Genomic DNA, 21,976 nt, shown 5'->3' with positions numbered 1-21,976 from the left:
CATTTTATCATTTGCATTTGTCTACCGTATATTGCAATGTTAAAGAAATTCAGCACAAACACCATATTAAAAGGACACAAGTCATACTTTATTGACATCCTAAACTTTATTTTACAAAGGTAAGCTTTTCATCCCAACCTCAACGAAATAAATTTACAAAGAAATTAAAACATCTTTAAAAGGCCATAAAAAACAACATCCTGTCCTCTAGCAGCATCCAAACATCTGAACTTCCCAGAAATAAACCATTTTATGTTTAGTTATCTCTCAGCCAAGCTATACACCGTACTGCTGACATGGTACACAAGTATACAAAGTACTGCCACATGGAGCCATTACTCTTTTTAGTGCAGAAAAGGAAAATACTCTCATTAAAATAACAATCTTAGGTTAAATAAGCTTAAATAAGAGGGCGAAGGTACAAGACACTTTTTCTGAGGTACTTTACACCAACAAGCAGAATTTGGCTTTTATTTTAAGTGGTTTACAGGTGCTAGTCTGCGTGTACTGGCCCATCCACACAAGTTTAACGTCTGTTTTTTGGGGGGTAAAACGAAGCCAGTTGACAGCCTAAGGATCAAGAGCAGTGGTCATGAATTTTTGTACGGACTCGGACAGTTAAATGGTTTAACGAAAACAACTGGGAGGAACAATCCTTTTACCACCAATAACATCAGGCACACGAAAGACTTTTTTTTTTCTACATAAAAGTTTTTGAATACAACCAAATCACACTCAGTGCTAATCTTATCGAACAATTCTGTGATTACGACATCAGCAAAATTATTGCTACAACATTTGTTTCAATGGGTTACTTACAAAAACGCATTTCAAAACAGGTATACAGCACACCAAGTCTTGGGGAGCTTTGGACACTAAGGAACGTTGCATCTGGCTGGTCTACATTTCAACAAACGATGGGGATGGACAGCCACAAAGCCAGGATTGAACTTGAGCTACGACGGTATAGCTTTGAAGATGTTATGCCCAAGGAACCAAAGATTTTTAGAAAGAAATCACGACTTATTGCATTACATTCACTTTCACGACGTGTTCGTACCCTTCGACTGGTCATAAACTATTTATTTTTCCCTTCCAGCCCTTATCACATATTTAATTTCTTACTCTCCCTTTTCTCATTCACATTCTCACGTCCTGCCACCAACCTTGACTCAGTTTTTAGTGTGTTAGCATATTAGCTCTGCACACATTCACATTCAAATGCTGAAATTTCTCCTCTAACATCTTTTTATTTTTTTTACAGAATGCTGGACTAATTTTCCTTGGGTTATGTAGTTTGCGAAGCACAAGAAGGGGAAGTTATTGACAACTTCAGCTCAAGGTTTCTTGTCCATCGTGTTCAGAAACAATTCAGTAAATCTCCTCAGTTGTGCGGCTGCTGTCTGGCTCTCTTCATGTAGTCGAAGGTTGTCTTGACGAAGGTGTTGCACCTGTTCCTGGAGCATAGCCTTGTCTTCTTGCTCCTTTGAAGGATAATAACAAAGCATGTCGTTACAAATAACTGCCTTGAGGTGAATGCTGCTAACAGTGCTTGTTCGGCTTGTGGATGTTGTGGATTTGTTTAAGCATTATTTTTGCCTTGTTATTATGTTCGAGGCTCTTACCTTCCTTAGGTCACACTGCAGCTGTCGGAGAATGAGCTCCAGCTGGTTAACCTTCCCAGTTAGCAGAGTAGGAGAACCTTCCCTGGTTAGATGATAGACAGACAGGAACAATTAGACAGAAAGGCACACAGATCAATAGATGCAGACAGACACAGACAAATAGACAGACGGATAGTTAGATGGACATAAAGATGACATATAGACAGACAGATAGACAAACAACAGACAGATAGAGTCTGAGACAGACAGACAGACAGACAGACAGATAGATAGACAGACAGACAGACAGACAGACAGACAGACAGATAGATAGATAGATAGATAGTGTCTGAGACAAACAGATAGAGTCTGTTACAGACAGACAGACAGATAAATGATAGACATACAGATGATAGACAAACAATAGATATAGCTAGACAGATAGATAAATGACAGACAGACAGACAGACAGACAGACAGATAGATAGTGTCTGAGACAGATAGATAGAGTCTGTTACAGACAGACAGACAGACAGACAGACAGATAGTGTCTGAGACAAACAGATAGTCTGTTACAGACAGACAGACAGATAAATGATAGACAGACAGATGATAGACAAACAATAGACATAGCTAGACAGATAGATAAATGACAGACAGACAGACAGACAGATAGACAGATAGATAGATAGACAGACAGACAGACAGATAGACAGACAGATAGATAGACAGACAGACAGACAGACAGACAGACAGACAGACAGACAGATAGTGTCTGAGACAAACAGATAGAGTCTGTTACAGACAGACAGACAGATAAATGATAGACAGACAGATGATAGACAAACAATAGATATAGCTAGACAGATAGATAAATGACAGACAGACAGACAGACAGACAGACAGACAGACAGATAGACAGATAGATAGATAGATAGATAGATAGACAATAGATAGTCTGAGACAGACAGACAGACAGACAGACAGACAGACAGACAGACAGACAGACAGACAGACAGACAGATAGATAGATAGATAGATAGATAGATAGATAGATAGATAGATAGATAGATAGATAGATAGATAGATAGACAGATAGACAGACAGACAGACAGATAGACAGACAGATAGATAGATAGATAGATAGATAGACAGACAGAGTTTGAGACAGAGACAAAAAGGCAGACAGATGATGGATAGATAATCACAAAACAGAGATGATGGATGGATGGATGGTCTTCTTACCCTGCCGGTAGGGTTGAGGCGGCCACACATCCCACTCTTCTGCTCAGCTCCTCAGAGAGCTCCAGAACCTGCTTGGTCTGCTCTTCCTCGGTCAGGGAGCTCAGAGACGTTCCAGTCTGATCTAAAAGAGAGGAAAGATTTATTCTGTTAGAAATCCAGGCTGAAACATTCATTATCTATACAGGGCAGTAATAGCAAGGGACTGTGTGGTGTGCTGTATACGTGTTTATCATTTAATATAAGCAGCTGCACACTGTAAATCTTCAATAAAACAACTGTTTATCACTCATCAGCACTGCAACAAGACAAGCAGGAAATCCCCTGAGGCACACAGGAAACATGAAACTTCATACTGCTTCACCTGAGGTGATTTACTGTAGGCTGATGTTCCAGGTAGGAGCTTCAAGCAACACCCAGAGAAAAGCTTATTAAATGCGATCCTCCTTTTCAGCTTTTTCCAAGGTGTTAAATCTAACCGTGAACCAGCTTCAGCAGAGCAAGGTGTTAATTAAGTGGGGAACGGAGCTAACGCGGCAGAAGGGTTAATGGCGAGACGGGAGGGGGGGTTCACACGCTTTCAGGTGAGTTTAGCATTGCACTGTCAGACGGGCATATCATTAAGCATTCAAGACCAAGAACGCACAGATATAGTGCCTTTACCTCTGCTGAGAGGGCAACAGGGGGTGGAACTGACAAATGTACTGCTATTTCCATTGGGCATAAATCTAGAAACATTTCTAATCATTGATACCAAAAGTTAATAAATATATGTTTTCTATGGTTTTTATTTACCTTATTTAAGCAGTGATCTAGTCTATACATTTTTAAATACCCATTTCTAATCATTGATAGCAAATTATGGACCAAAAGTTAATAAATATATATTTTGTATTGTTTTATTTAGCTTAATTTCAATTTACCCCATATTACTGACAAAAAACTTGCATAAAACAAAACTACATAAGTTTTGACATATCAATTTTTTGCATATTAATTTCCACACATTGATTGCAAAAGATGAACCAAAAGGTAATGATGTTACTTCAAATCACTAACATAAATGTGTTTGGAACTTGCATAAAACAAAAGTATCTGGGATAATTTTTTAAATACCAACTTCTACTCGTTTACTTCTAAAACATGGACCAAAAGTTAATAAATGTGTGTTTATTGAGTTTTACTTTGAATTCATGCCACAAAACTGCCTTAAATGTGTGTTTTGCACTTGGAAAAGCAGAAGAAACGTGGGTGTGGTCTTAGAAGTGGAGAATTTCTTTTGTTTCTTTATAAAGACCTACAAGCCCTTTGTTAACAAGAATGCAAGTCACGACCCTTTATACTATTCAATATACAATGAGCAATCTCACAAGATGTTGACCTGCCATTGTTTCGTCAAACGACGAGCTAAAAGCGTTCATGGGGCTCCTTTAAGAGCTCTCACCTCTTCTAACACCTTTCAGCGCTTCCTCCACCCCCCTCTCTCATTTCATTTCATTAACAGTCTCACAGTAAGCACAAAGCAGCACATGGAAATCAACAATGTAAGCTCACCTCCTCCCCACACCCTTCTAGTTAGCACCCCAACCCTGAGGCAAAAGCTAACTTAATCATTTCTCTCGCCATGAAACGACGGTCTCATATTTGTTAGCATTTCAGGACGGAGCCGCACACTCAATCCATTTTTCATATCCGTCAGGTCCCAAGAGCACGTCTCTAAGGGCTTGGGAGAAAAACAACAACAACGCTAGCAGGGAGAACCCGCTTACGGACGCCCCTCCAGCCAATTAAAGCCGTCCACCATGTATTCCCCCCGTTCCACATGCAGATCCAAAGGAAATTCTCAGTTCAAGAAGAGCTGCCCTTGCCAGCATTCGCCATGGTCTCCACAGCGACCGGTTGAAGGTGAGGGAACAGCTGTAATTGCACACGAGTAAAAGCGTCCAAAACCCAAAATGTGTAATTACAGCAAGCGATGGCTTGAGTCATTTCCCTAAGTGGTGTCTTGCTGGGCTCACATTGTGATAATGGCTTAATTTCTCAATGCTCGAAATACGGTCTCCGCTCCTAATTAGCACCTTGCGGAACAATGCGCCTTCAGGCAGTCACAGGAAATGAATGGGAGGAAAATAGAGACGTGGTGATTTCGACATGGTCAAGAGCAGCGTTGGAGACGGGTGCTGTTTTCTGCAACCTTCAGTTAACTTTGTTAATGGTGTGTGAGAGCGGCTAAAGCTTTGTGGTGAGGGGAAACCTTGGTCAAAACACAATTCCAATAATAGGACAAAAAGGCATTTTCAATTCTCCTTAAAGCCTACAGTTAATACAATGAGCTCCAAAAAATTAAACGGATGAATAAAAATTTTAATTTGCACACGCGGCCTTCATTGTTTCAGCTCCCAATTCACTTATGTCAATCAGGTAAAGGCACAAATACACACCCAGAAAAATGTACTTATTTTACTGACAGAAATTATGAATAAATACATTACAATTCAAAAGTTCGGAGCCAGTATGATTTCTTTTTTTCTTTTTCAAACTACATTTATACTTTTATTCAGTAGGGTTGCATTACATTGATCATAAGTTACAAAAGATCATTCAAATAAATGCTGTTCTATTGAACTTTTTAACCATAAAAGAATCCTGAAGTTTTTTTTTTATCACGGTTTACACAAAAATATTAACAATATTGTTAATTCGTGGCCACGATATACTTTTTTTTTTTGCCGCATGTCATGTGCGGGGCTCTGTAGTTTTGAACATTGATAATCATAAGAAATGTTTCTTGAGCAGCAAAGCAGCATATTAGAATGATTTCTGAAAGATCATGTGACACTGAAGACTGGAGTAATGATGCTGAAAATTCAGGAAATTACATTTTAAAAAATCAGAACACTTATTTGTAATATTTCACAATTTTACTGTTTTTACTATATTTTTAATCAAATAATGCAGCCTTGGTGAGCACAAGGGACTTCTTTCAATAACATTCAAATAATCTTATAGATTTTTTCATTTTAGAGTACATCTTTTTTTATATATAAAAAAAGTAAATAGGACAACATTAATTGCACTGAGCTAACAATACTGACCTTTGTGAATAAGGCACATTTTATAATGAACCTTATTTGCATAAAAAAGGCATGTTTGAGCTCAAAAGAATGCCAATTACTTCATTTAAATATTTTCCGGCACAGTGTTATTTAAGCTAGTGCCTGGTAATGCTGTATTAGTTAATACCACGTGGTGCTGAATGAATCTGCCCCATAGTCTTTGACAAACATAAAGACATTTGACTCCATTTGTCTGGTACAAAAATATCCAGAGTCAAAGGGTCAGTGCAGTCCTCGTGGAAAAAATACCAAGTAACCTTGCTGTTCATTCCATAACAGTGAGCAGCGATTTTAAGATCACAAAGCATGTTAAATGGGTCAAGACCGTACACAGCTGTGAATATAGTGTTTCTCAGTGAGAAACCAGCATATTTAGTGTGTGTGTGATGGAAGCTTGTACCTTCAAAAGCCCGGGCGGCGTTCACAAGATGTGACCAGTCGAGACCAGAAGAGGGGTCCGGCAGGGGCATCATACCAGTGTCCGCCAGCTTGGCCTTGTCTGCCAGTGAGCTGTCAGAGAACCAGAGCTCATCTGTGGAGACAGCACACAGTTATTTAGAGGACAGTTAGAGTGCATGTTTAGATGGGACCCATAACCTAAATGTGACCCTGGATCACAAAACCAGTCTTATGTTGCACGGGTATATTTGTGTCAATAGCCAACAAAACATTGTATGGGTCAAAATTATAGATTTTTCTTTTATGCCAAAAATCATTAGGATATTAAGTAAAGATCATGTTCCATGAAGATATTTTGTAAATTTCCCACCTTAAATATATAAAACATTTATTTTTGTGAATGGATGCAGCACTATCGCCAATTGAGATGGACAACTTTAAAGGCGATTTTCTCAATATTTCGATTTTTCTGTACCCTCAGATTTTCAAATAGTTGTATCTCGGCCAAATATTGTCCTATCTTAACAAACCATACATCAATGGAAAGATTATGTATTCAGCTTTCAGATGATGTATAAATCTCAATTTAAAAAAAATTACCCATAAGACTGGTTTTGTGGTCCAGGGTCACAAATGCCATCTAAACAGTGATTAAAAATTATGAACACATTTTAATTTAGAGAAATGTGCACAGATGAAGACTAGTCGCAGAGTTGGAATAATCTGCACCACCGAATCATTAACAATAAGTGCAGGAACAATCATTAGGAAAGTAAAAAAAGGTTCCATTTTAATTCCATGATGATTTTAAAGCACTATTCGAACAGAACATGCTCTGACCTTAAGGTGCCTTTAAATAAATTAACTCAAGAGAGACTACAATTACACTTGAACATCCATACACCTCATGGATATAATGATCAGTTCGATTAAAAGGAAACTGAGATGGTCACTGAGGACACAACTGAAGAGCCCTGACCGCGGCGTAAACTACATTAAACATTCATCCGCTGGCAGAGATTTCAACTTGATAGAAAAGCAGTTGCCACTGCTCAACAGTCAAGAGCCAAAGGGCATCTTTACCCACAATTTGATGTACTTATGGAGAAAGAATCAAACGTGGAAACTCACAGAAGCGAAGTAAAATTAGCTCTAGGTGACCTGGAGAGCAAACTCGCTAATTCACACAAAGTCTGCTCATGCAGGCAGACAGACAGGCCTCGCCTGAGAGCGGAGAGGTGAGAGTGATTTGAATAATGAATGAAGTTGGCTGGCTTAGAGTTCTGCTATAATGAGAGAGGAACTGTACGTTTCAGACAGCTGGAGAACAGATCAAGTGTCTGTATGCGAAACACGCCAAAAGGCATTAGGGCTGTTCACACATGGCGTGTTCTTACATTCTATTTGTGCTATTTTACTTGTAGGTCTAGATAAACATGCATTATATGGCCGTCTTCGGCCGTTATGGTGTCTTGCTAATTTTGTGTTGTTTTTTTTAATTTATTTTTTATAAACAAGTGTAGTTAGAACAGTTCTGTTGATTTGGGAATATTATTTGTATTTTTTTTGGTAAAAATATTAGTTTCCAAAATACACATAAATCGTGTTTTTTTTTTAAATGTATTTAAATTGAATTGTAGGATAAGTTTCACTATATCCGGAATACAGCATAAATGTTTTTTGTTTTTTTTTACAAAAAATAAAATTTCCAAAAATGCACATTAAAAGCTTTAAATATATGTACAAAAAAATACAATATTTCCAAAAATGTATGAATTATTTGCTGCTTCCTAAATAAAATTATTTGCTGCTAATCAAACAAAATTTCATTAGCAGCAAATAATTACTATATTTTCGAATTATCTTTATTATTTATAATCTTTAGTTATTATTTTTACAAAAATATAATTTACAAAATGCACATACATTTTTTTTATTCATTTCAGTTTTGAAAATTGAAAAATGTACTGTATAAATGACGATTTCAAATTTTAAACACATGGGATGGAAACAGTGCTTTATTAAGCAATAATTGGGGTCCCCTGGAAACATTTCCGTTGTGGTTTGTGGTATTTGCAGCGCGTTTCTGTATTTGGTTGTGTTGTGAACTTTTGCAGCGCGTTTCTGTATTTGGTTGTGTTGTGAGTATTTGGAGCGCACAAGATCTTTTCTTAATGTGTGGGTGTTTTTCTATTTGCATGTGTTTTCTTCAGTTGCAGCGCGTTGAGCTCTCTCAGCCACCGTACTAAAGTTTTGCGAGCGAACACAAAGTTTCTCGGGGGAACGCAAACATTTTGCGCGCGAACGCAAAGTTTCAAAGAACGCATTGACATATAATATCATATATATAATATCATATCATATAATACCACCACCATGTCCCCTTGGGGGACAAATGTGTACATAGAAGCTTAACTTCACAAGAACGTGCGTTCTGTTCAAATGGATCGCGCTCCAGCTGTTTAACGCATGAACACATCTCGCTTTCATTGAGCAGTCCAGCATAGTTACGCAAAAATTGTGCCATTATAATGATTTTCCTATTACAGCACACTTTTCATCCCGCTAGAATATTACAGAAGACGTATAATAGTATGATTAGCACCAAGTCTCTCTTGCATTAGCAGCAGATTTATAGTATCATTACTTGCTTCATTACTAAGTACAACATTAAAGTCTGCAGAGGATAAAATTACTGTAACAGGAAGGAATGTGGTGAGCTTATAGAGGAGATGGAAAAATCCACTATGAGCCAAAAAAAGCTCATTTATTCCATTATCATCAACCATGTCTTAGTGCTGGCAATCCAAGCGTTTACATTTTATGTACAGCTGGTACTGTGATGCATTCTAGGATGAAGTGGACAGCATATTGCAGTACGTAAATGTAACCGTGGGATTCTCACAACACTGTTAGTATCACTGATATGGTAACAACATTGCTAAATGTGGCGAAAACTCACTTTTGAGCTGAGCGGCAGCATGGTTTAGACTCATGCGAGGTGGTAGGGTGCTGTGGTAGGGCAAGGCGCTGCTGAACAGGATGTCGTTGGGCACGGCCTGGTCCAGCATGGAGCTACGTGAGCTAGCTAAGGACAGCGCCCTCCGGTGGCTGCTGCACAAGCTCTCGTCAGAGAGAGTCCGGTACAGGGAGCGGCGTGGAGACTGACCGACAAGCGGTATCTGAAATAACACAAAAACAGAGATTGAGGAGAAGGAAAGTGATGGATGGGATGTAAATAGAAGACGACGGGTAACAGGAAGACAAAGAGAAAGCAGAGAGAGAGAGAGAGAGAGTGAAAGAGCAAAGCAAAGATATTATTCATCAGAATATGATTATGTGAAAGGCTCTGCAATATTGTTAATAAAACAGCCATGGCAATAAAGCACATATCACTTAATTGAATTGTGGGAGAGAGGTGGGGGGTGGAGAGCAGAAGGAGGGTGAGCTAAGGGAACATGAGACTCAGCTGGGGACCAATCAGCAGTCAGAGTGAGTGACTGCGGGTCTGTGAGTCAGATCTATTAGAGTCATAGCGCTCTCATCAATAATGCAGGCGAGATGGACACGGTCCTCGCGGGGGGTCTACTGGCGGGAGGAGGGGTGCAAGCTGACAATTAGAGACATGAACGTGACAGAGGACTAACAGAGATAGGATGCTTATTATAGTCTTCAGGAATTAGAAAAAAGCATGGTGAATAATGCGCAGTCTGACAAAAACAATCCCACATTTAATGTTTGTGCAGAGTGAGACTAGTTGAAATATTAATTCCTATTTTATTAGAAGAAATAATAATAATAAAACAATATTAGTAATCATCATCATCATCTCCAGTGACTTTAACAACAACAACATCAATAATAATATAAAATAACAATATAATTATTATTATCATCTAAGTACAGTGGAAAAACATTATTATAAATTGTATTATTATTACCATTAAATAACAAAACATTTTCCAGTTCACTTAAATTATGATAATAATATATTTTCCAGTTAACTGAAATAAAAAACAGGAATAATTAATTTTATATTATTATAATATTAACAACAATACCACCACCACCATAATACTAATACTTGATGACCATGATGATGATTATTATTATTCCTAAAAACCAGTTAAGTCAATATTATTATTTGGAAACACTTTACAACAAGATAACTTTAGTTAACATGAGTTAATGCAATAGGTATCATGACTTGTACAGCATTTCTCAAGCTTTTTGCATTTTATAAATATATTAATAAATTCAAGCTGTATAAATTAAGGGTAATGTATAATAAATTAACAAAATACAATGTATAAAATGGATGTTCGTTGTTAGGTCATGATACCTAATGCATTAACATATGTTAAAGAATTGAACTTAATAATTATAAACTGTTACCTATTTATTTTGATATACTATGTGGCTGAATTACTGTACATTTCAAATGAACACTTGTGTATGTACTGTATGCATTGTCTCTTTGCCTCTCTCACTGGGGTTTTGTGAGTCATTATTCTTTGTAAAGCTGCTTTGGAACATTATGTATTGTGAAAAGCGCTATGCAAATGAATCAAAGTAAAGCTTACAGTGAGACGAACACACATGTAGAGAGTGTGGGCATGTGCAGCTTTATAATCCACACCGCTGAGAGCAAAGCAGGTGAGGAGGATGACTGATTGTTGTGACCTCATTTCCTCTAGACGCTTCCATTAGTTCAACCGTTACACAGTCTGCTGACTGGTTAGTTGATTTGCTTGTCAGTGTAACACACACCAGTGAATAATGTGTTTAGCACAAAACATATTCAAAACAATTTCTTAGTTTTTCAGTGTTGTTTTAACATGTCCTAACTACAGCAGCACTTGCTCACTGCATTACTCATCCTCCAGGGCTCAGCTCCACACTCACCTTGCCGCGACCTGCCTGCCCCGGGGGACTGTCGGGTAGAAGCATCCTGAGGAAGGCCTCCTTAGTGAGTGTCTGAAGCTTCTCACCTGCACTATTAACCAACTGCGATGGGTCTCTCAAATAGAGCCCCCTGAGAGAGAGAGACATGGAGACAAAGGGAGAGGAAGGAGAGGAACAAATTAGACAATAAAACAGACATTAGCAGCCGGTTTTGCTGTAGTATCAGTCTAAAGTGAATTGTGAAATGCCTCTGTATGTGGTGCTGTACATTTGGGTATCTCCTTGTAAAGGTGTTACAGACAAAATATTCAAAGGACTACAAGGCTACGGTAGTGACAAAACACAGGATTATGGGCGATTGAGTAAGGAACAGCCTTCACACAGTCATGACATGACTCATCAAAACAGACTCCTGTGATCTGAAAGGAATAGTTCACCCAAAAAAGAAAAATTGTCATCGTTTACTCACATTGTTTCAAACCCATATGATGAATTTTTTTAAACCATCTTGGCCGGGCCCTTTTTAATAAAACAAGTGTGAATGAGGACTAGAGCTGTAAAGCTCCAAAATGACAAAAAAGCACAATGAAAGAATCATAAAAATTGTTCACACGCACTATTTTCCAAGTCTTCTGATTCCATACAATAGCTTTAAGTGAGAAACAGACCAAAATTTAAGTCAATATTCACTGAATATTTTGATATCAGTGATGGCAGAGTAGCTATGAATATTTATTCATGAATAAATTCAGATCTTTTTAATGAATCACTTGTAGTTTACCCAACAGATGAACTGAACAACTCACTGACTAAATTATGTGGTTGCAGCTCACTAATGAGGAAGATTGTTCATATACCTTTGTGGTGCCTTTACATTATTTTTTAAGCTTGAAAGCTCCAGTCCCATTCATTGTAATTGCAAGGAAAAGAACAACTAGCACATTATTAAAAACGTCTCCTTTTGTGTTTTACTGAAGAAAAAGGTCATATGGGTTCGGAGTGACATGAGTTCGGAGGCAGAGTAAATTATGACCATTTTTATTTTGTGCGTGAACTTTCCCTTTAAGGGTGTAGGAAGTGCCATTGTTACAAGACAAGAGGGACAGAAAAACACAGTGAATAATTCAGGGCCAGGTAATGATCCAACTACCTTGATTTCCTCAAAAGTGTCTTTAGAAGTAAAGACAACAAAGCCTCTGACCGACTGAGGCAGCAACAAAGAAGAAAAAAATGATTAAACAGAGTCTTTAATCGATTCAGTGTCCTTTTTGCTTTTAAACCTGATACAACAGAAATATGAATTTCCATCAAATATTGTCTGCATCAGGAAAACGTCAGCATCCCCTAGTGAGATTGTCAATCAAATCCAGCCTCTGCTTTAATAATCAGAGAACATTTACCAGGTCTTCAGTCTTATAATGTGAAGTGGCAGGTGTCAAATAGATTCTGTCTGGATTCTGTGTGATGGAGGTTACATCATATTTCTGTTGACATCGATCATCTCTGAGATGCTGCTAGCCGGAGATGTGTTACTGACCTAAAAGGTTTTCCGAATGTCACTGATATGCAGAGGTACTGGTCAGACACTGACTTAATGCATTTGTTAAACAAAAAAAGCCTGAAGTGATTTAATCTCACTATGAACTCTTCTCTAGCTTCAAAGTTACATAAGATCCATAAAACATTAGGTGCTACTTACCTAAAGTCTCTATCTTGCCTTTGCTCCTCCAGTAAGTGGTCATTTTCTCCTTTCTTCCACCCAGTCAAATACTTCTCGCCTTGTGACTGGCAGCTAAGCGAGTGCTTTTCCCGCCCTCCCATTGAAGTCGCGTCCGTAGGAGAGATGATGTAGATTTTTGAGGGGTCAATGGAGCTGGAGTTCTTCAAACAGCGTTCAGAGGGGCTTCCAGAATGGCGAGAACCACTGGGGGGGGTGGGGGGGGTGGGGGGAATGAAACCAACAGCTGTTTGTATAACTGATTTATCATGAAATAGGGATGCCTGCCTTAGCCAGAACCATTAATTATCAGGTTTTAAAAGGATTCTTATCAAGGCAAGAACATGGGAGGAAGCAAAAATGACTACTGAAACAGCAAAAGAAATGGTACCAAAATACTTTAAAATCTCCAGCACAGCCATTGTTATTTTAGTATCATTTAGTATTTTTACTAAGTCTTTATTAGTTGAATCAGCAAATAATATTTAAATGATAACCACCACTCTTAATGTTACAGGCAAGTTTCACAATTGAAAACCAAAGCTATAAACTTCACAACATAAAAAAAATCCAAAAGACAAACCATCTCACCTGGAAAGAGAGGAGATCTCGCTTAGATCTCCTGTGCTGCCATCTGTGGTGTGACCGGTAGGTGTAACGGGAACGTATCCTTGAGACAAGAACATTTTTGCCCTTCCTTCCTCAGTCTCGCAGTCCTCATGGTATTCCAGAGGCCACGGGAGTCCTGTTTCAACCCTCCCGTCCCTCAAGACCATCCGTGAGGGTCCCACCCCAGTCAGGGGCAGGGAAGGGGGTGGAGGGGGCATGCAGGGTGCTGTATCTATGCCGCTGTCGGTGGACGCCCCCTTTATGTAGGTGAGACCCAGGGACTCTGGATCCATCGGGTCTCCAGAACCGAAATGTTTCTCGTCGCTGCCGCTGGAAGTATTGCTGGAGAGGGTGTTGTTACTGGAGTGGCTGGAGCAATGACTGTGGCAGCTCTTCTCACGGGTCTGGAAGATTAAAGTTGACCAATTATTATAAAAGACTTTTGAATGTTTATGCTTATGCTTATCAAGGCTGCATTTATATGATCAAAATCAGAGTAAAAACAGAAATACACTGTAAAAAGTGTTTTGTCAAGTATTTTACAAGAAAATACTATTTCAGTCTTTCTACTTAAAAATGTAATGTTTAATTCAATGTTACTTGTCATTTATTTGTAATTATTTGTGAAATTTACTAGCAATTTCTGAATGTATTTTTTTTTTAAAGTAAATCCTACCCCAAACGTGTATTATGAAATATTAATACAATTTAAAATAACTATTTTCATTCTAATATGCTAAATTGGTGCTCAAGAAACATTTCTTATTATACAATTAAATCCACACACATACATACACATATTTACCCAATCACACATATATGATGCAACCAATTATATGTGTATATATATAAATATCATATTATTTTACTGTATAATAATAAAACATTTGTTTTATTCCTTTGTTCCTTTTTAAAAATCTATCATTTGTACTTAGGCACTGAATACGAGGCAGGCAAACCATTTCATCGAAATGCAACATTTGTTTACTTCATGGTCACAGTACAATCCAACAAAAATGGATGAAGGAAAACCCCTGGAGAGCTGAAGTGCATTTAGCAGAGCAATAACAGCAACTGACAGAAGAACCAGCTCTACGCGATCACCACCTACTGTAACCAATCTCAAGGAAAATGAATAATTGATTATTCGGTTAAATTGCATCCTCTAAATTTAAGCCCTTTCAAATGAATGGAAAGCAGATGATTTTTAAACTTTAATGCATGGTTTACTTTGGAAGATCTACCATGTTGCATCATTTCCAAATGTCCCTTCTGGCTAAAGCTAATGTGGTCAATACACTATTGAAAAAAGCTGTCAGTTCTGTGAATCAAGTAATGGAGGAATGCAGGGCTTTACATAAGTAATATGAGATAAACATGACCCATGAAGCTACTTCTTGCCGTTAGCATCAACATCGGCTGCAAAAAGCAAGGGTACGGTGACCTTTTCGTGCTTGATAAATTAGATTTATTTGTACATAACCTGATGCACAGGCTCCTGACGTTGGAGCTACCCAGTGCACAACTCAAGTCAGAATGTACAGTGTGGTGTTCTGTAACTGTGCTGGTGTCCAGTTTCTTACGTCAATTCCCACAGGGATTGCATGACTGGATGTGACACTATGAGCCATCTGCCATAGATGTCAACCCCCCTTTCCTCCAAACCAATGACCTCCCCTTCACAACTACCCACCCACACGGAGAAATGTGGTGCATTTGCAATGCTGCCAACTACACGTTCCTGACTAATGAGGTCACTGCACCCATCAGCCACATATAAACACACAAACACTTGCACCGACATTGCACTGCATTCGCGTAGCATACGGTCCTGTTGCTGTACAGTAAAAGCCATTTACTGTATCATAAAGATTTTTATGCTCCAATAACCAGAAGTTCATTTGTAAACTAGGAAACCACTGTCTGGAATGCTACAAATGTAGACTAGCAGAAGGAAACAAGCCAGTGCTATAAAAAAAAAAAAAAACTTGTCCAATCAAATCAGAGACTGGATCTAATGGTTTTATAGTTCAAATGATTGATTACTTACACGAGGAAATTTACCAGGTGAGTCTTTCGCCCCCTGTCTCTGTATACCTCGGTTCAGGATCTTGGTGGATGGGATGTGCCACTTGGCCTCTGGTACACAAGGTGATCCTGGAGATAATGGATGTGGTTACATGACATTGGAGTGCTGTGCATTTAAAACCGATTAGTTGATCAGATCTTTACCAAATGACTAACAGAAAATGTCTCAGGTTATTTAATAGAGATTGTTAAGCTCATAAAACAAGTAAATCAGTCAATTAAAGTAGGTAAATAAGTCACTTGCAACTAATGAAGTTTAATCTGCATTAGCGCTTGAGAAAAACAATGCTTCCATACCGGCAGACCGTGTCCTCTCCAGTTTGTGCTCTCTATCTCCTTCTTTTTCTTCTGGCTGATCGTGAAGTGCAGGTGATTGTGATCTATGGGTTAAGCAGAATATCTTTGTAGTGTAAAGGTCCACTGGCATTATTCATAGACATTAATGATATTTTGTTGTTACTACCCAAGCATGTTGTATCAGCCTGATTAATACATTTCATATGGAGGGTAAATATGGGGGGGCCATATTATAAAAATAAAATGTTCCTTGATCTTTCAAGGCAAAATATATAAAAATGGTGGTCTAAATTTAAGAATTTTCTTTAATGTTCAGAAAAGTGCCTGTGATTTGTCTTTGCAAAGTCCCTGATTATATTTTTTGCAGCACTATTAAGCACAGATTGTGAATCTGTCTAAAATTTGGGACAAAAAAACAACAACCTTACTAACACTTTACGCAGACCTCAAGGGACAAAAAAAAAAAAAAAAGTATGACATGAAACGTTTGTTTAAAGTGAGTGGTTGAGTGGTTTAGCAAGGTGATGTAGAGGTCATTCATTGTTAATAATCCTAGCATTGGTGGGGCAGGGAGGTTTCAAGACCCTCTGGTGTTGTGTGTCTGTCTGTGAAAGAACAGCTGATATTTACAAAGCTGGTCATGAAATATTAGCTCATACTAGACATCCTACTCTAATTCTGTTTGCACCAAATCTCATGGTTAGACTTTTGTGATAACCTCTAAACCTGCTAGGCTCTTTTATTTCCGAGTTACAAGGCTGAGGCGAAAAGAATCTCATTACCCATCATAACCGGCTTTCTGGGCCCACGTGCCGCAGGGACCGGGGTCACTGGAGGTTGATTGGTTACTGGGAGAACTGCAGTAGTGCTGGCCGGGATTTCCAGATGGACTCTGAACCATCTCAAAGTCCTGCAACACCCTGCAATGAGCAAACACAGGGCAGAAGCTCATTAATCAAAACTCTGGTAGCACAAGCAATGAGAGCACTGCAACAAGACTCATTCATATTCTGGACCGGAGGGAGGAAACACTGTCAAAAAAAAGTGGTGGAGCAGATTCTATTCATAGCAGGACCCCGTGTCTCCAGGGCTGGGAACGTCTGTGCATTCCAGAGGGGAAATAAGAGAAACATACTCCAGGAAGAAATGACATGCCATGTGCAACACAGATCCCAGCTGAGGATGGGATGACAGCCTGGGTGAAGAGGCCACAAAGGTGTGTGCATTTCAGACAAGGTGAAGACAAACATGCAACACACAGTCACTCAATTGCTCAAGAAGACACACATTATGAAGGGATCCCAAGTCTACAGCACCGGAAAATCAAGTTCCCAATTAGCTCACCCTGAAAGGCGTCTCCTGAGAAATGCCAAAGCCACATCAGACTTTTTTGCATATTTTTTGCTTTCTTTAATCCACAGGGTGGCATGTATCATCCTTAATAGCCTCTATATGCTCCCTTTCGGGGTTTCCCAGTGGATATGTCAGCAAAGATATGTCTGAATGATCAGACATCACAGTTATGAATCATTGTTCCATAAAGTTCCTGTTGCTGAGCCCAATGAAAACCAGGTGTAGCTGTTTGTTACCTTTGTTGGCACATTCACAGTGGCGACCAACTAATGATTTTTAATATATAATATTTATATGTTGATTTGAAATAAAACAGGATTCAGACATCATTACAGTAATGAGAAAAAGAGAAGTGCACTATTTAGAGAGATAATATAAGATGATTTAATACATTTTCAGTGTGTATTATGAGCCAAAAAATAGTTTGTCCTTGTTCTGACTTCAGGCATGTTTTTGCTTTAGCGGTCCGTGTAAACTAATTTTCAGATCAATCATCATTATATAAAAAATGGGTGGTATCTATTCTGAATATCAACCATGACAGCCTAGAACAGAAAAGGCCTAGAGACTGTATTGACATCTTTTTTTCAAAATGCTGAAGAAATCAATGCATTGAACAATGCACGTGGACATTCACAAAAAAACAGCTGAACGCACATGCTGTATTTGCTGAGATCAATTACACAAACCAAACCAATCCACTCTGCACCTCCATCTCTTCCCAATAGTTTTTCCTCATATTTTCATGAGATTTGGATCGTGATAATATACACTAGTGAAAATACAGGTAAATATTTGAATGAAAGAGCAGCTTACGTGTTTGGAATGACATTATCACATATCTCCTACCTGGATCCATCCTGGTACTTCTTATCGAAAGAAGTGCTGCGTGAGATGGCAGCTTGCGCGTACTGGAACATCTGTTGGCCCGGGGAGGGTTGATCTGGACCCTGAGTGGGTGAAACTCGAGACAGCGGCAGCCCTTGGGGAACGTGAGTCATCCTGTGCCAACCAGGACCGGCACCAAGAGTCTTGTACTCCATGACGGGGACACGATACAGCTCTGAGGCACCTCTGAAAAACACAAATTACCATGGGTTTTACACGTTACAATGTTTATTTTTTTGGACATAGTATCATAGTAATACCACTGTATATTGTATATTCATAAATTCACTAAGGGGGTTGGGTACATTTTTGTAATATATTTGAAAGATGTCTTTTATGCTCATCATTGCTGCATTTATTAAATACAGTAAATACAGCAATATTGTGAAATTCTATTACAATTTAAAATAACTATTTTTCGTTTTAATATATTATAAAATGTAATTTATTCCTGTGATGGCAAAGCTGAATTTTCAGCATCATTACTCCAGTCTTCAGTGTCACATGATCCTTCAGAAATCATTCTAATATGCTGATTTACTGCTCAGGAAACATTTCTTATGATCAATGTTGAAAATAGTCGTGCCGCTTAACATTTTTGTGGAAACCAGGATTCTTTGGTGAATAGAAAGTTCAAAAGAACAGCATTTATTTGAAATATAAATCTTTGGTAGCATTGTAAAATGTCTTTACTGTCACGTGATCAGTTTAATATCCTAGCTGAATAAAAGTATTTATTTCTTTAAAAAAGAAAAAGAAAACGTACCCCAAACGATTGAACTTTATACAGCATGTAAATACCTTAAACCATCCATATGATAATCATTGAGTAAAATAGAATGTCAATTTACCACTATATCCTTTTGCTATATTAGAGGGGCTTATTAGTTCAAATCAGCGCACATCACTCAAAATAACCGCATATTTTATTTTTGATAACTCAGATGACCATATATGTTATTTAGTGACTCATGGTGAACAATAGTAAACTGATTTGTGTTTTCAGGTTGAGTTAGCAATTAGAAATTCCTGCTCCTTTAAACAGGACGATGCAGCACAACATCAAGCTAGCATTATTTGCATCATTACCTGATTTCTAAGATATATAGGACATACATGCTTTGTGATAGCGAGCATAATGTGCGTTTCATGTTCATGGGGCGCCTACATCAGCGAACCCAGTGATTATCTCCACTTAGAAACAACTTGCATTATATCAACAGCACGACATGTACCCGACAACATATTTAATTATAGAAAAGCCAGCAGGGATTAATCACATCCATACTATGGATTAACCTGGTTTTTGGATAGATCACTCTGAGAGGTTGAAATTAGCATTGTGGGGGCAGACTGCTCCTTCCAAAGGAATGAGTATTATCATGGAAGTCGAGTTACAGGTCAGAGCCCCCCAAAAGCGGGAGAACCTCCTTCACGCCTCTGAGCTGACTGGATAACTTCCGGCTGTTGACGTTTACACACATACACACACACACACAGAGAGGGGTCCAAAGGTTTGAGACCACAGTAAAAAATCTGGGATTCAAAAACAAATTAAAGATGAAAGTGACTCCTTTCAACAGATGTAACCAAACACATTCTAAAATTCATGTTCATTTTTTCCAATTCAAATTATCACTCAAATTGTTATTCTAAAATATAATTTGTAATAAAAAAAAAACGTGAATTAAATGAGAAAAATGCAAAATAAAGGCATTTTCACTAATGGTCTCAGGTTTCTGGACCCCACCACTGTAAATAATTGTTAGCTGTGTTTAGAGCCAGGCTATTTCTATGAATCCATTCCAATTTATTAATATAGAGTATTTTTCTAGTCCGTCATTGCATGTGAAATGCAAAATTCAGCATCAAGGGATGATTTTGTGAGAGGAAATTGGCAGAAAATATTAAAAGATAATCACTGCAGGGCTTTTTGGCAAGAGAAAAGACACATCCGCAAATCAGATGACAAATGGTATCAGATAAATGATGTACTGTATTTTGCTGTGATTATCTGTGGCGGGTGTTATTAGAGAGGGAGAAACCAAAAGAACAAACAGAAAATTAACACAAGTCCACCCCACACCAGCGGGATTCATTGATAGTTAATGATGCGTTTCCGATCAAATCCACTCTGTTCCAACCACACACACTGAAATACTTCCGAAACAAGAATCTCTGGTGATCTTCTTGAACGAAGAGCTGGAACAGGCGAGGGCTCTCAAGACAGACTCTCACAACCTCTACAATGAAATACAGTACTTCAAAAAGTACTTCTATGAAGAACAATGCACTCTTAGACTCTCACACACAAATTACTGGAATTGAGAAATGTCTAACAAACAAAGGCTTGCAAATAAAAAAATATGCATGCTCATTAACTATAAAGTAGAGACAGCTCTACAGACTGCAGAACTAAAGTCATTTTTACATCCAATTGAAAATCCAATGACATCCAATCACAATATTACTGCTAATCTCTCTCTGATCTGTAACCAAATACAACCCTGACTTGTCCTGGCATGCTTCTGTTAACTATAGTTCTCTGGAAACGACTTGCCCAAGATACAGCTATTTAGAGCAGTTAAAAGTCAACCAGAAATGCAAGCAATCTTCTATAAATTCGTGTTTACAAAGAGCACAGAGCGCTTGATATCTGTGGCTTTCATGCCTTGCAGGGTGGCGATAAAAGTCAATCCAGTTATTGACAGTCTAGAGGGTCACTTTAATCTCTGCCTTCTGATGTTCTTGGTAAGCCCTCAGCTCTTCTGAAATGAGCAAACAGAACATGAGGCTCATGTTCAACAAAGTTCAACAGGGTTCTGGGTCGCTTTCTATTTCAGGACAGTTTGCTGCAAGTGGTTTCTTTTATGTAAAGGCTCAAAAAAACAACAACAAAAAAACAGACTATAATCATATCATTCACAGATGATCTCAAGAGGATTAATCTTCGCTTTAGGAGATGACCTCTGTTTATCCATGATAAACTGGTGAGGCCCATCTGTCCGAATTAAAGGTTCAGTTTTAAGGTAAATGTGTCCATGACAAAGAAAATGCCAGGTTTATTACATGCTGCATCTTTGAGTAATAAACAACATAATTTAAAGAACATTTTTTACATTTTGATAAGTAAGGAGGTAACAAAAAGCTACCAATGGAAGATGGACGACAAACTGTACCTTCTGGGGGTGCCGTCCTCATGTGGCTGTATGGCCACCACCGTAACAGGTGTGGAGGTCCGCAGATAGTCAATCATCTGCTCGTGAGTTAGAGTCCCAACAGCGACCTTGCAGATCTCCACCAAACGGCATCCAGGGCGAAGTCCTGCCTGCCAGGCGAACCCGAACGGCTCCACGTCGGCTACCACACCCTCAAAGTTGACATGGAAGCCCAGCTGTCCCAGGGCATTTCTGCGCAGGGTCATCTCTAGCGTCTCACAACCCCTGGTGACCATCTGCGGAGAAGACAGAGCAGAAATAATGACTTTAACCATCTGAAACAAGGCTTTTTGTCACCTCAGCGACTTTTAAAGATAAAATCTGTGCTGTGATGATGGGCAGAAGGTCCTGCACAGGTAAGCATGCAGATGGGTTGGCAGGTATGCAGAGAAATAGATGATGACTGAAGCCAGGTCTCTGAAGGATGAAATTAACCAATGGCAAACCAACATGGGAGAGCACAACATGCTGATTGTCTCATGAATAACACATTCCTACAACCCGAGCTGAGAATCTGACACCTAAAACAAACGTATGTGT

General features: G+C 38.6%; 1 protein-coding gene across 2 annotated transcripts in view; it reads right to left on the bottom strand.

Moving 5' to 3' along the window:
• Positions 1–1,041: 1,041 nt before the first annotated feature.
• sipa1l2 (signal-induced proliferation-associated 1 like 2) overlaps positions 1,042–21,976 on the bottom strand; it is a 63,153-nt gene continuing 42,218 nt past the window's right edge. Inside the window, exons 9-22 of one of the 2 annotated variants that reach the window (XM_079856723.1) lie at positions 21,398–21,672; positions 18,180–18,404; positions 16,760–16,897; positions 15,978–16,060; positions 15,643–15,749; positions 13,575–13,996; positions 12,966–13,190; positions 12,417–12,470; positions 11,267–11,396; positions 9,324–9,543; positions 6,363–6,494; positions 2,850–2,970; positions 1,626–1,707; positions 1,042–1,484 (exon numbers count right to left, since the gene is read on the bottom strand). In XM_079856723.1, the coding sequence (XP_079712849.1) occupies positions 1,338–1,484; positions 1,626–1,707; positions 2,850–2,970; positions 6,363–6,494; positions 9,324–9,543; positions 11,267–11,396; positions 12,417–12,470; positions 12,966–13,190; positions 13,575–13,996; positions 15,643–15,749; positions 15,978–16,060; positions 16,760–16,897; positions 18,180–18,404; positions 21,398–21,672 (2,361 nt within the window). In that variant the 3' untranslated portion in view covers positions 1,042–1,337. The remainder of the gene's footprint in view (positions 1,485–1,625; positions 1,708–2,849; positions 2,971–6,362; positions 6,495–9,323; positions 9,544–11,266; positions 11,397–12,416; positions 12,471–12,965; positions 13,191–13,574; positions 13,997–15,642; positions 15,750–15,977; positions 16,061–16,759; positions 16,898–18,179; positions 18,405–21,397; positions 21,673–21,976) is intronic. The other variant, XM_079856724.1, reaches the window with a different exon arrangement.

Source organism: Squalius cephalus (genome assembly GCF_949319135.1).
Source record: "Squalius cephalus genome assembly, chromosome: 22".
NCBI classification, from domain to species: Eukaryota; Metazoa; Chordata; class Actinopteri; order Cypriniformes; family Leuciscidae; genus Squalius; species Squalius cephalus.
The sequence above is the reverse complement of the archived record's forward strand: the minus strand, read 5'-3'. Positions and strand labels throughout refer to the sequence as shown.